Source organism: Molossus molossus, unplaced genomic scaffold, assembly GCF_014108415.1.
Source record: "Molossus molossus isolate mMolMol1 unplaced genomic scaffold, mMolMol1.p scaffold_m16_p_3, whole genome shotgun sequence".
In the NCBI taxonomy this organism is placed as follows: Eukaryota; Metazoa; Chordata; class Mammalia; order Chiroptera; family Molossidae; genus Molossus; species Molossus molossus.
In genome coordinates, this window is record NW_023425366.1 from 51,868,887 (window position 1) to 51,883,832 (window position 14,946).

General features: G+C 41.1%; 1 protein-coding gene across 1 annotated transcript; it reads left to right on the plus strand.

The window, feature by feature from the left end:
* Positions 1-7,580: 7,580 nt before the first annotated feature.
* Positions 7,581-10,480, plus strand: S100Z (S100 calcium binding protein Z). The gene is given in 5 exon segments (XM_036279680.1): positions 7,581-7,639; positions 7,948-8,051; positions 8,054-8,133; positions 10,318-10,325; positions 10,327-10,480. Coding segments are annotated over 5 exon segments (405 nt in total).
* The last annotated feature ends 4,466 nt before the right edge of the window (positions 10,481-14,946 follow it).

Consider the following 14,946-nt stretch of genomic DNA (forward strand, 5'->3'; position numbering starts at 1 on the left):
CCTTTAATTCAGCAAAGAAGACATCATTCAACGGACAGAGAAAGGGACACTCCTTTCTGTTGTTCCTGGAGTAGGGATAGCTGACCTTCCTGGCAGAAAGGTGTGACAAATTCTCTAAACCTGTTTTTCTGGACCACAGGTTGAGGAGAAAAGTTGCAGTCATGGTTCCCTTTTGAAGTTCCTTGGGGGACCTCTGCCCTTCACTATCTAATTGCTTTCTGGGGGATGAAAACCCACACACCAGCCCGCTCTCACATACAAACACACACGCCGATCCTTAAACTAATTTTGGAATAAAAAAAAGAAAATTAAAGGAAGGAATTTCAAGGGTATTAGCTCAAGGTTGCTATTTTCCTTTTGTGAAAAAGGAAGTCCAGTTATGTCATATACCTATCTATGACTGGTTTATTATTTAATAATACTCTGTAATGTATTTTTCAGCACTATTTTGAGCATCTGTCTTGATAATCTCTTACAGACTATATCCAGAACTGGGCAAGTGCTTGCGCCTTAATAGTGTGTGTGAAAAAGCTTTGTTACCCAGAAAGTGCCTTAGGGAGGTCTGTGGGTATCACAACCACATCAACATTTGCTTAGAGCAAATGCTTCTTGTCGACTTTATAGCTTTTAAACACTTAATTTTTTGTTATAAAAGGAAAATGTAGTCATTGCTAAAGATTTAACTTTACCCAAACAAAGAATAACATGAAAAGAAAAAAAAAATTACCCTTAAAAAGCATCTAATGCCCTGGCCAGCTTGGCTCAGTAGCTAGAGCATCCTCCTGCGGACCAGAGTCCTGGGTTCGGTTCCTGCTAAGGGCACGTACCTCGGTTGCAGTTTGTCTCTGCACCAGTTGGGGTCATGTGGGTGGCAACCAGTTGATATGTCTCTTTCACATCGATGTCCCCCCTCCCCCCTTGCTCTATCTGAAGATAAATGCAAAAATGTCCTCAGGTGAGGAAAAAATAAATAAATTAAAAAAAAATCTAATAACATTTTAGTCTATTTTTTTATCTTATGACTACATAAAAATATGGTCATTTTGAATCTAGAATTTTAATTGTTAAGTTTTAAAACTCAGTTTTATACCTTAAAAGACTTGCCTAATAATAAAGATAGATTAGAATTTTAAATGCTGTACAATTACAATTGATGTTGTAATTGAAAAATGCAATATAACAGCAGCATTAAATCATTTAAAAATCATCCATAATTGTATTAAATAACTATCAAAACTATTTGTAGTTTTCATCTTTTCTATATGTACACATGTTTCCATTACAGCACACGTATGATTTTAATTCAGCTATTTTCACTTATTTGGCTGAAAAAATTTTTTTGCATTTCTGTGTTCTTTATAATTCTACTTTTAAATGGCTGCATGGTGTTTGTTTTTTGTCAGACAAACATGGATTGAACCATACTACTATAATCTAGGCGTGAGGTTCTGGGAGAGTTTCTTTGAATAGTTTTAATAGTTGTAACTGATTACAATAAATTACACAGATTTCAGATGCACACTTTAAAATTCTGGCGTTTGAAGTGTACACCTGTGAGACCACCAGCACGATCAAGATAATGAACATCTCCATTACTCCCAAAATTTCCTCCTGCCCTTTTGTAACCCCCCCAACCCATGTAATTGTTTTAGATTCATCCATGGCATTGATAGGAAGAGGACAGAACATTGGAGTCAGGCGACATAAAAAGACGAAAGCTGGAAACTTGGCCTCCCGTAGGACCCTGGCCTTGGCCCCAAGGCAGCCAGTCACTGCTGGGAGTTCATGGCAGGCTCAGGCACCCTGGGGAGTCCTCAGCGAGGAGGGTGGCAGTCATGTCCCTTGATAGGATGGCCCATCGTTCAGGCCCGTGGTCAAAGCCGCGCCGTCAATCAAACAGCCCCACTCTTGGCTCCCACCTGTGGATCTGTGCTAGCTTTTCTTCTCTAAAGTAACCCTGACTTTCAAACTCCCCAAATCTGATTATTTCTGTTTCTCTCATTCTTTGCACACTATGTTGAGTGTTAAGTTGTACCTTTTAGCCCTAAAGGTTATGGCTCATGTCAGGAATTAAAAAGTAAAACTATGATAATTAACAGAACAAGTAAAGTGCTACTGGAGAACCCTTCTGTGCTACAAACAGACGTGTCTCTCATGCCTGCCCGGGGATTTCATCACCTGTAAATATGTGTCCCTAGCCTGACAGAGTCATATAGAGCCTTTTGATATTATCTTTGTTTCTTTTTATTTTTTTATTTTTATCCTCACTCGAGGACACTTTTGCATTTATCTTCAGATAGAGCAGGAGGGAGAGAGGGGGAAGAGAGAGAGAGAAACATCGATGTGAGAGATACATTGAGTAGTTGCCACCCACACAACCCCAAACAGGGCTGGGGACAAACTGCAACCAAGGTACATGATCTTAGCGGGAACCGAACCGGGGACTCTCTGGTCTGCGGGCCGATGCTCTAACCGCTGAGCCAAACTGGCGGCTTATCTTTGTTTCTGAAAGGCTCCTGAAGGACAGAGGTTGGGGCTGGCTCACATCACAGATAAGCCCTTGCACTAGGGTCACTCAAACACTTTCAGGCATGTTCGGGGAATTAGAGGGCTTCCAGATGCACTCCCACAGCTGGACAGTAGGGGGCAACATGTACAAAGGAAATAGCTACCTGTTTTTATTTTTATTTATTTATTAAAAAATTTTTTCTTTTTTGAATTTAGAGAGAGAGGAAAGGAGAGGGAAAGAGAGAGATAGAACCATCGATGAGAGAGAACATCGACTGGCCACCTCCTGCATGCGCCCCACTGGGGATCGAGCCCTCAACCGGGCATGTACCCTGACCAGGAATTGAACTGGTGACGTCTTGGTGCATGGGTCAACGCTCAACCACTGAGCCGCTCCAGCAGGACCTCTAGCTATTTTTTTTTTATTTTTGCATTTATCTTCAGATAGAGCGGGAGGGAGAGAGGGAGGAAGAGAGAAAGAGACACACATCAACTGGCTGCCACTCACACCCCAAACTGGGGCCGGGGACAAACTGCAACCCAGGTACGTGCCCGTAGTGGGAACCGAAGGCTGGACTCCCTGGTGCACCGGCTGGCGCTCTAACCGCTGAGCCAAACCAGCCGGAGCCCTAGGTCTGTTTTTAAAACCAAGATTTAACCAAGTAAAACAAAGGCTATAGAAGCCGTATTCTCATCTCTCGCATCATATTACAATTACCATTTCAATTTGTTTTTATTGATGTACAATTGATTTATATTATTTTCAGGTGTACAATATAGTGATTTGATATCTATATACATTATGAAATTATCACTACCGTAAGTCTTAGTTACCTTCTGTCACCATACAAAGTTATTAGAGCATTATCAACTACATTTTCTATGCTCTTCTTTACCTCCCTGTGCTTATTTATTTTATAACTGGAAGTTTGTATCTCTTAATACCCATCACCCTTTTCGCTCATTCCCCCCACTCCCATCCCTTTGGCAGCCTCCTAGTTTGTTCTCTGTATCTATGAATCTGTTTCTGCTTTGTTTTGTTTTGTAAATTCCACATGTAAATGAGAGCATATGGAATTTGTCTTTGTTTGACTAATTTTATTTAGCATAATATTTTCCATGTCCATCCATATTGTCACAAATGGCAAGATTTAATTCTTTTTTATGACTGAGTAACATTCCATTTTAAATATATATAAATATCACATCTTTATCAATTCATCATTTGATGGACACTAGGTTGCTACTTTATCTTGGCTATTGTAAATAATGCAATGAACATAGGGGTGCATATGCATACATTACAACTTTAAATATCTATTCTATTAAGAGTTTTACTTGCCAATTGAATTCTCCAAATAAATTAATTTATGGTTGAATATCACTTAAATGTAATACTGCTGAGACCTGCGGACTCTGTACTACTTACCCATTGTAGTGCATATTTATAACGTCAGCAGCTTAACCTGGTAATATTTAGTTCCAAATTCAAACTTTATAGTTTTTAAAATGACTTTTTTTTTCTCTCTCTCTGTCTTTGTCTTGGTTTGTTTCTGTCCCTTTGATGAACACAACTTTTTATTTGGAATAAAGGCAATCAGATAATTTTTTAGACAGTTAAACTAGACAAAGCTTAACTCTTTGGAGATCTTAGTTTCCCTCTCCAAGTCATTTGCTTATCACTCCATCCATCAGCAAAGATTTCTGAGCATTTCCATCATATGCTTGATCCTGTGTTAATGTTGGGGAATGCAAAGATGAACCAGATATCAGTTCTGCCATCAAGGGATTCCCTCAAAGTCTGGAGAGTAAAGAGTGTATGGGCAGAAAAAAATGATTACAGGAATGTGTGATAAATGCAATTACAAAAAAGAGAAGGAGATGCTCTGAGCAATAAGAGAGGACAAGGGTGGAGTTTGGGGAGTTAGCAAGAGTACAGGCAAACTTCCAAGAGGAGACATTTGAACTGAGCCTTAAGGAGTGAACAGAATTAACATTTCAGGTAGTGAGCCCAGAACAAAGGCAGAAGAAGGAGAGAACCTAACATTTCGGTCAGTTTGTAGCCAGGGTCAGACGTTTGAATGCCTAGGAGTAGGGACCTTGATATGTGTTTTATGCAAACTGCTCTGACAGGGGATGCAGGTCAGAATGGAGGGAATAGACAGAAAGCAGCAAAAGCAGTAATAGAGCCAAGATTTATGAAGTACAGAAGGTGGTAAAGAATGGAAAGAAATGGCCCTGGCCAGTTTGGCTCAGCGGTTAGAGCATCGGCCTGCGGTCCGGAGAGACCCGGGTTCGGTTCCCGCTAAGGGCACATACTTCGGTTGCAGTTTGTCCCTGGCCCTGGTTGGTCGTGCGGGTGGCAGCCACTCGATGTGTCCCTTTCACGTCGATGTTTCTCACTCTCTCTCCCTTCCTCTCTCTCCCTCCCACTCTATCTGTACAAAAAATGGAAAAATATCCTCGGGTGAGGATAAAAAACAAACAAACAAAAAAAAAAGAATGGAAAGAAATGGATGAGTTCAACTGATATTTAAAAATAGTACCAGAATCTGGGTGGAATTAATTGGATAACATGCTTTGGTCATAATTGAATTTGAGAAGCTCGTGGGACACTCAGGTAGGAAGGGGGTCCTGCAGACAATTGGTATAGGTGGTTCTGGAGCTGAGCAGAGATCTGGGCCAGAATACATGTTTTGGGGAGTGATTAAAATTTTAGGAGTAGCTGAAATCTCTGGGGGGAACAATGTTTAAGAGTTGGAAAGGGGCCCTGCCCGGTTTTGCTCAGTGGTTAGAGCGCCCGCCTGCGGTCCGGAGAGACCTGGGTTCGGTTCCCGCTAAGGGCATGTACCTTGGTTGCAGTTTGTCCCTGGCCCTGGTTGGTCGTGCGGGTGGCAGCCACTCGATGTGTCCCTTTCACATCGATGTTTCTCTCTCTCTCTCTTCCTCTCTCTCCCTCCCACTCTGTCTGTACAAAAAATGGAAAAATGTCCTCAGGTGAGGATAAAAAAAAAAAAAAAAGAGTTGGAAAGGGGAGCCCTGGCTGGGTGGCTCAGGTGATTGGAACGTCATCCTATATACCAAAAGGCACATAGTTAGGTTGCAGGTTCAATCCCCAGTTGGTGTATGTACAGGAGACAAGCAATCAACGTTTCTTTCTCGCATCTCTCTCTCATTCTCTCTCTCTCTCTCTCTCTCTTTCTCTCTCTCTCTCTCCCCCTTCCTCTCTCTAAACGTATATCCTTGGGTGAGGATTAAAAAAAAAGTTGGAGAGGGGAAAGTGCATTCAGAGTTGAGGAGACCCAGAAGAGTGTGGTCATGAAGCCATAGGGCTGTTCTTGGATAGGAAGACCCAACATAAAAAGATGTCGTCACTGTTCCCTGCATCCTATATATTTAGCACTACCCCAATAAAAATAGCAACAACATTTGCTCCAAGGGCAAGTTTCTTCTGTCAGGTTTACAAAGGGCCTGGCATAATGTAAGTGCCTGATAAATATTTCTTGACTCTCTAGGTACATTCATCCAGTGGAATATTATGCAACTCTAATGAAGAATGGTGTCGATCTACATGTGTATACACAGCGAGATTTCTAAGGTACATATTAAATGGAAAAAAGACAAGGTGCACACATGTTGACTCTGAGTATGTACATGTATGCTTAAGGATACATATGAAATATATATAATTTTAAAAGTTATATGCATATATACTTTTTGTAAGGATAATAGTGGACATATATATAGCACTTACTATGTTCATATTTTAACTCATTTAACCTGCTCTGTTGGGTAGGTACTACTGTTATCCCATGTAGTTACAGATTAGGAAACTGAGATACAGTGTGGTAAATGACTAGCCCAGGATCTCACAACTCGTTAGTGGCAGAGGTGAGAGTGGAAGCCAGGCAGTCTGTGCTTTTCACCAGAAAGGGTTCACCTACGGGGACTATGGTGGGGAATGGTGGAGGGAGAATTGTACTTTTATTTCATACTCTTGAGTATTTAACATATTATTATTGCTTTACCATTATCACTTTAATAATAAAAAATAACAAAAATATTTGGTGAAGTGTTCAGGTGGTAAGAAGGAGGAGGATGGGCTGGTCGAGGCTCTATACCAACAGGCTTGTTGAAAGGAAGTAAAAAGGAGATGCTGGTTTGCTTTTTATGTAAATAAATTTCAGTTCTGAGAGGACAGGCACAGTGGTCAATTTCTAGCTTTGGTATTTTTGTTTGTTTGTTTGTTTGTAATATATATTTATTGATTTTGTTTAAAGAAAGAGAGGAAGGGAGAGATAGAAACATTGATCGGCTGCCTCCTGCACGCCCCCTACTGGGGGACCAACATGTGCCCAGACTGGGAATCGAACCCGCAACCTCTTGGTTTATGGGGTGATGCTCAGTCCACTGAGCCACACCAGCTGGGCCTGGCTTTATTTTTCTAGTGAAATTTTTTCTTTAAGTTGCTGTCACTTGGAAATCCCTCCCTGCCTTGCACTGTGGATTCCAGTATACACAGCTGCTCTGGGCTTTCTTTTATTTTCATTTTTTACTAGACTATACATCCCCTATAACTGAACAAATGAAAACCAGTGAAATGCTATAAATGAGGACTCTCGCTCCCAACCCCTCTGTCCCACCCTCTGTCCCACCCCTCAGAGCGACCACTTTTATTACTTTCTTCCGTGTCCTCTCAGTGACTCCTTGCTCAAATGCCAGTATATACGCATTTATATTGTCATTTTTATTTCCTTCTTACACAGCCGGGATCCTGCTTTGTACCTTTCTAAATCGGTGCACTACGCGCTTCCTCATTCTTTTTTTTATAGCTGCACAACTGCCGGGTGGTTAGTTTCACCAGTCTGCTCTGAGTTTATTCTCTTGACCTTGCCATTGGCTTTGCTGAGCTGTCTCCAGGTTTAAACCAGTGATTTTTTTTCTTTGCTCCTCTATTTTTAGTTCCCCCCCTCATCAACTTCCTAGCAACTGACTGCATTTCTACTCCTGATAATGAGGGCTCTCTAAAGGCTTCCTTTCCCCTTCTGTTTACCTCTCCTCTGATGCTCACAATGGGCACCGACCCCTCCTTGATGGCGCTGGGGACAGCAGCTCACACCTGTTCCACCTGGTGAATAAAACAGGCACAGGGGCACTTCCATCTGAATCTCTTGCCTCCAGTAATTTTCATCTTCCTGGGAACAGGTGTGCCAAGGTGGGGCCCTTGGTATAAATCCGTATAATTTAATTGTGAACACCTTTTGACAGAGCTGTGTCTTGGCCAAATCGGTACCAAGTTAGGTGTTTTCTTCCTCTTTTTATTTTTAGCCTGTGTTTTAATCTGACTTGGAATTTGTCATCTGATTGCTAACTTATGAACATGAGATGTTCTGTTTTCATGAAAGAGCCAATGTTTCCCCACCTGCCTATTTTGAACAGGTCCCTGAGTTTGGTGGCCTGCCCCTGGGATGCCAGTCTGCTGCCAAGGTGCCCACCAAGCTGGGTGGCCATGGACACCATGATTAGAATCTTCCACCGGGACTCTTGAAGGAAGGGAACAGGTTCAAACTCAACAAGGGGGAACTGAAGATGCTCCTGCAGAGAGAGCTCATGGAATTCCTCTCGGTGAGCCCCAGCTTTTCTGCCCCATTGGGCCGAAGGTGGATGAGGTGCACGTCCAGGGACAGCCTCTGTGCACCGTCTCCTGGGATTCTGCCACAGACAGTAGAATTCATTTGGAGATTCAAAACACAGGGGTGCAAATATGAGACACCTTTGTTCTGTGTACATCCCTCTGTACGCGCCCTTTTCTGTATTACCTGTGGTTAGGGCTTCAAAGTGCTGTGAATTATATTTGAGGTTCTCATCAATTCTTCAAATCCTGGTGCAGCAAAGATACAGCTAGTTATAGTTAAATAGCTAGTAACTATAACTAATGCTAGTTATACCTGGAGATTTGTCCAGCTGTCTGTAAATTAATATTGTTTACTGGGCCAGAAATGAAGTCTGGGGTACTTTATGCTGTGGTGGCAAATTTTCTAACGAATGACAAATACTTAGAGAGCTTTGTCAGCCAAGCACAAGCTGATAGGGGCTTATGGGAAGGGTGTGTCTAGCCAGTGACCAGTTGGGTAGCAAACTGATTCACATCTCAAGATGGCCAGGAGTTTAACACAGCCACACACGGAACCTCACCGCGGAGTGCATGGGCCGCCTCGTTCCCGTTCACGGAGCCAGCGCATCCTTAGCACAGTGTACTGCCCTTGAACGACGACATTCTGTCCGAACGCTGTATTAGGACGATGGTGGCTGTGATGGCAACACTCTTCTTCCCACCCTCTCTAGGAAAAACTTAAAGTAACGACATTTGTTTTTCCTTTTCCTTTTTCCTTCCCCCGTCTCTTCAGAACAGCGCTGGCCCATCCCTCAGGACCCACCGACCCATGTTCAAGTGCTAAAATTAACAGGTTTTTAACAGTAATTTTTTGAAGAACTTCTCTTTTTTTGTAATCCCCAAATAATGTTACTTTATTACATTGATAGAGCAAATGGTAATTTATACTTTTTCTAGAATTTTTTTATTGAGGTATACTTGACATATAACGTTATATTAGTTTTAGGTGTACAACATAATGATTTGATATTTGTACGCATTGTGAAATGATCACCAAAATAAGTCTAGTTACCATCTGTCACCATACATAGTTACAAAAATGTTTTTTTCTTGTTATGAGAACTTTTAAGAGCCACTCTCTTAGCAACTCACAAATATGCACTGTGGTATTATTAACGATAGTCACATACTGTATGTTAATATAGTAATTCTTCACAACCCTTTTTTAGTGATTTTAGGAGTCCCCAGGAATTGTTTGTTTGTTTGTTTGTTTGTTTCAAATTCAGTCTGGCTACTGTATTATATAACATTTAAAATAAAAGGCTCAGTTGGTCAAACTTGGCACCTTGATTTATTCAAGTTAAATTTATAATTGTTTTTGATCAAGTTGGTTTTGATCAATTCAGTTTACATTTCCAACAGATAATGGCTGGCAGCTAATGAGAGGGCGGCCGGGAATTTCTGGAGGAAATGAGCTACTTCTGGAATCATTTTCGTCCACCACCTGTCATAGGAAGGGCGGGTGCCTCACAGCCTTCCCCTCTCTGAACCCTGATCCCCTTTGTGGGCTCCTTGCTGTACTTCCCACCCATTCCTGCAGTCGTCCTGTAAAGTCTGCCCTTTGTCGGGGCCTCTTTTTGGTGCCAGGCATTATGCTCAGTAAGGCTGCCAGATAAAATATTGTATGTCCCATGCAACATACTAAAAAAGTATTCGTTGTTCATCGGAAATTCAGTTAACTAAGTGTCCTGTATTTTTTATTTGCTAAATATAGCAATCTGGTGCTAAACACATTTAAAAGTATGTTGAAGTATCCCTCAAATTTGTGGGGAGATATTATTCTCCCCGTTTTATATATAAGAACATATAAAAATGTTAAGTGATTTGCTCAAAGTCCCATTGTTGGTAAATGGTAGAGCCACTCACACTGTCCCCTTTTGACTGTAGAAAACCTCTTTCCATGTTCCTGCCTGCCTCCTTGGACCTGGGGTGTCCTGTAGCAAATACATTTTCAGCATCAGCAGTTCATGAAGACTCATTCAGAATCTGCCTGGTTCAAACCTTCCTGCAAGTAGGCTTTGGGAATTGTCCTTAGATGCTAAAAATGAAAATAAAAACTTTAATATAGATAAAAGGAAGATACGATTCTAGTTGTCTCAAAGCCTGAGAATTAGAAATTTTCTTTTTCCTTTTAGTGCCAAAAACCCCCAGCTTGTTGACAAGCTGATGTAGGATGTGGACGCCAATAAGGACAATGAAGTGGATTTTAATTAATTTGTGGTCATGGTGGCAGCCCTGGCAGTTGCTTGTAATGATTACTTTGTAGAACAATTGAAGAAGAAAGGAAAGGGAAGATAAGTAGCAACCTAATTTAAAGGCAGAAATATATTCAAAGTTAATTACTTATTATTCATTTATACCTTCCAGAGCTATAGTTACTGTAATGCCATTTATAGATGTACATATAATTAAATTGCTAGTATTATTAAACAATGTATACCTTGTTTGTGTATATTGACTTTAAATAAATGTCCCAAATCTCATATGCCCTAATCGACATTTTCCTCTTTTTTATTTTTTGCAAACTACAACCCCTAATAGACCCTCAGCTGTTTTTGTTCCTCTACCAGCTGTTACTCTAGGGCTTATGGGATTTGTAGTTTTTTTAAAATATGTTTTTGTTGACTTTTTTTTCCAGAGACAGAGGAAGGAAGAGAGAGATAGAAACATTGGCTGGCTGCCTCCTCCATGCCTCCTACTGGGGATAAAGTCTGAATCTCGAGCATGCGCCCTCCCTAGGAATTGAACTGGGACCTCTCAGTCCATGGGACGTTGCTCAATCCACTGAGCCACACCGACTGGGCAGGTTTTCCTCTTACTAAAACCGTTATATGCTTTTTTTTTTTTTTTGATCAGAGAGTATCACAAAAACCTAGCTACTTTCAAATGAGACTAAAACTTAGCAAACTTCTAAGACAGGTGCTCATCATTCTTAAATTACATTTTGAGCTTTTTTCCTATTAAAGAAATTAAGTGGCTGTTTCATCCTCTTCTGATTCTGCTTCAAATGAAAGAATCTATAAGCAGAAAGGCTGATAAATACAAGAAATGCTGGCTTCTTCTGTGAGCTTGGTCAGGGAAGGGGTAGATGCAGGATTAGGTGCTCAAGCCGAGAGAGCTGACGCCAGTGACTCTTGGGGGCTGGAGTATAAGTACCTTCCCTTGCCTGTTGGCTCACATCATTCCAAGGCAAGTGTTTTAAAGCATGCCCCAGCCCCTCCCCTGGAGCAAGCTTCTGTCTCCCCTGGGGAGGCTGGCTTGATATCCCACCCTCTCTGGGCTACCTTCCCTTCCTCGTCTCACCACTGTTCTCCCCACCCCATGTGCCCTGCCCCTCTCAAATAAAGGAGTTGCATGCAAATGCTTATCTCAGGGTCTCCTAAAGGGGAAAGCCAAACTGTGACAGACCCTCTGTAGAAGTTAAGAAGGGAACGCTATGATTTATATTTGTATTTTAAAGCAGTTACCTCGGTCCGGCCAGTGTGGATAGTGGTTGAGCATCAACCCGTGCACCAAGAGGTCGCTGGTTCGATTCCCGGTCAGGGCACGTGCCTGGGTTGTGGGTCAGATCCCCAGTGGGGGGCATGCTGGAGGCGGCCAGTCGATGTTCTCTCTCAACCATGTTTCTGTCTCTCTCTCCCTCTCACTTCCTCTCTCTCTCATATCAATAAAGGAGAAAAAATATAATAAAACAGTTACCTCAGCTACTGTGTGAAGAAAAGAGTATAGACAAGACAAGTGTGGAAGAGGGAGACCAGTCAGGAGGCTGTTGCTGTGATATGGGTGAGAGGTGATGGTCTTTCAAGTGAGGATTTGGAGAAATGAAGAGAAGCAATTGAACCTGTTAAGTATTTTGGGACTGATCGTACTTGCTGACGGATTGTTAGTAAAGTGTAGGAAAAGAGACAAGTCTGGGTGATAGAGTAGTCACTGCTGTTGCCTGTCTGATATCCTCTCTACCTGTCCTCATACGTCAGAACCCCGATTCGTGTAGGGTACCAATGTGCCCAGTTAAAGAGCTGTATTTTCCAGCCTCTCTGGCAGCTGAGGTGGGGCTTGAAACACAATTCTGGACAATGAGAGATAAGCAGAAGTCTATTGGGAATTTCTGGGGTATTTTGCTAATTCCATATAGGCTCTATTTCTTCCACCTTATTAATTCCTTCCTTTTCTTTCCATTGGAATGTGATGCTAGGCTGGAGGAAGAGCTGCTATCTTGCAACCATCAGGACAGTGAAGGAAAAGATAGAAAGAGCCCAGGATATTGTTATCATTAAGCAGCCACCACACAGCCCTGGTCTGTCTGCCTCTGGTCCTCTAATTATGTGAAAAAAAAATAACTGCTCTCTCATTCAGTTAGATTCTGTTACATAAAGCTAAACACAGTTGCTAATGTTTAGATTTTTGCTCAAGCAAATGATGCAATTTACTAAATGGAAAGACTGGAGGAAGGACAGCTTTTGTGTGGGGACAGTGGGGGAAAGTTAATAGCTCTGAGATGGCTGCTGGACACCCAGCTGGAGCTATCACACGGGCACTTGGGTATGATCCAGTGAAGAGCTCAGGATCAAGAGGGGACTAGAGATGTAGATTTGGGGTCATTAGCATCTAGATGGTACTAGGTCACACGACTGGAGATCACTTAGGACAAGAATGTATGTAGAGAAGAAAGGTCCGGAGCCAGCAGGTGGTACAGCAAAGGTATAGCCAGGGAGATGAAAGGAAAAGCGGGAGCTAACAGCATCTCAGGAGACTAGAGAAGAAAGTATTTGAAGAAGGAAAGAGGGTGAAATCTACTGAGAGGGGGAGTAAATTAAGAACAGATCATTGACCATTAGATTTGCCAAGACAGAGATCATCAGTTACATCAATGACCCTAAGCAGGGTGATTTTGCTTACAAAGTGCTTGCTCCGTAATTGGCTGATAGCAGGTGCTCAATAAATATTTGTTTAATAACCAAATGAAAGAACCTACTAATTGCTAAATATTTTTTCTTTTAAATTTTTTTACTGTTTGATTACAGTTGATGTACAATATTATATTAGTTTCAGGTATACAACCCAGTGATTAGACATTTATATAACTTATGAAGTGATCGCCCCAATAAGTCTAGTACCCATCTGACATCACACATAGTTATTACAATATTATTGACTATATTTCCTATATTGTACTTTACATCCCTGGGACTATTTTGTAGCTACCAATTTGTACTTCTTAATCCCTTCACCCATCACCCCAACTTCCCTCCCATCTGGCAACCATCAAATGTTCTCTGTAACTATGAGTCTGTTTCTGTACTGCTTGTTTGTTGATTTTGTTTTTTAGATTCCACATATAAGTGAAATCATATGATATTTGTCTTTCTCTGAGTTCTTTTACTAAGCACAATACCCTCTAGGTCCATCAATGTTGCCATGAACATGGCAATATTTCATTCTTTTTATGTGTGAGTCATATTCCATTGTATATCTGCACCACTTCTTTATCCATTCTATCTAATCTATTGATGGACACTTAGGTTGCTTCCATATCTTGGCTATTATAAATAATGCTTCAGTGAACATATGGATGCATAGTCTTTTCAATTTAGTGTTTTGGGTTTCTTGGGATAAATACCCAGAAGTGGAATTACAAGGTCCTTCTTTGATTGTTTCAAAGACTATTTTTTCTGGTATAGGTATTGCTACCTCAGCTTTTTTTTGTTTCCATTTTCATGAAATGTTTTTTTCCATCCCCTTACTTTTAGTCTCTGTGTGTATTTTGATCTGAAGTGAGTCTCTTGTAGACAGCATATGTAAGGGTCCTATTTTGTGATCTGTTTAGCCACCATATATCTTTTGATTGGAGCATTTAATCCATTTGCATTTAAAATAATTGTTGATAGATATGTATTTATTGCCATTTTATTATTTATATTTTGAATCTTTTTCTTCTTATTCTTAAAGAAGACCCTTTAACATTTTTTATAATACTGGTTTGGTGGAGATGAACTCCTTTAGCTTTTTCTTGTCTGGGAAGCTCTTTATCTGTCCTTTGATTCTAGATCATAGCTTTACTGGGTAGCATAATCTTGGTTGTAGGTTCTTGTTTTTCACCACTTTAAATATTTTGTGCCAATCCTTCTGCCCTGCAAAGTTTCTGCTGAGAAATTAGTTGACAGTCTTATGGGAGCAACTTGCAGGTAAATAACTGATTTTCTCTTGCTGTTTTTAAGATTCTCTCTTGGGCCCTGGCCTGTGTGACTCAGTTGGTTGAGCATTGTCCCATGCACCAAGAGGTAGCTGGTTCAATTCCCGGTCAGGGCACATGCCTGGGTTGTGGGCTCAATCCCCAGTGGGGGCCGTGTAGGAGGCAGCCAATCGATGGTTCTCTCTCATCGATGTTTCTCTCTCTCTCTCCCTCTTCCATCCTCTCTCACTAAAAAAGTCAATAAAAACATATTTAAAAAAATATGTCTTTGTCTTTCAGTTTTGGCATTTTAACTATATGTGCCTTGGTGTGGGCCTCTTTGGATTCATCTTGTTTGGAACTTTCTACGCTTCCTGGACTTGTAAGTTTATTTCCTTCACAAGGTTAAGGAAGTTTCCAGTCATTATTTTTTTTACATAGTTTTTCAATTCCTTGTTCTGTCTCTGTTCTGCTTCTAGTATCCCCTCCTTCTAGCATGATGTGAATATTGGAATCTTGAAGTTGTCCCAGAAGCTCCTTAAACTATCCTCATTTTCTTGGATTCTTTTTTCTTTTTGCTCTTCTGATTGGT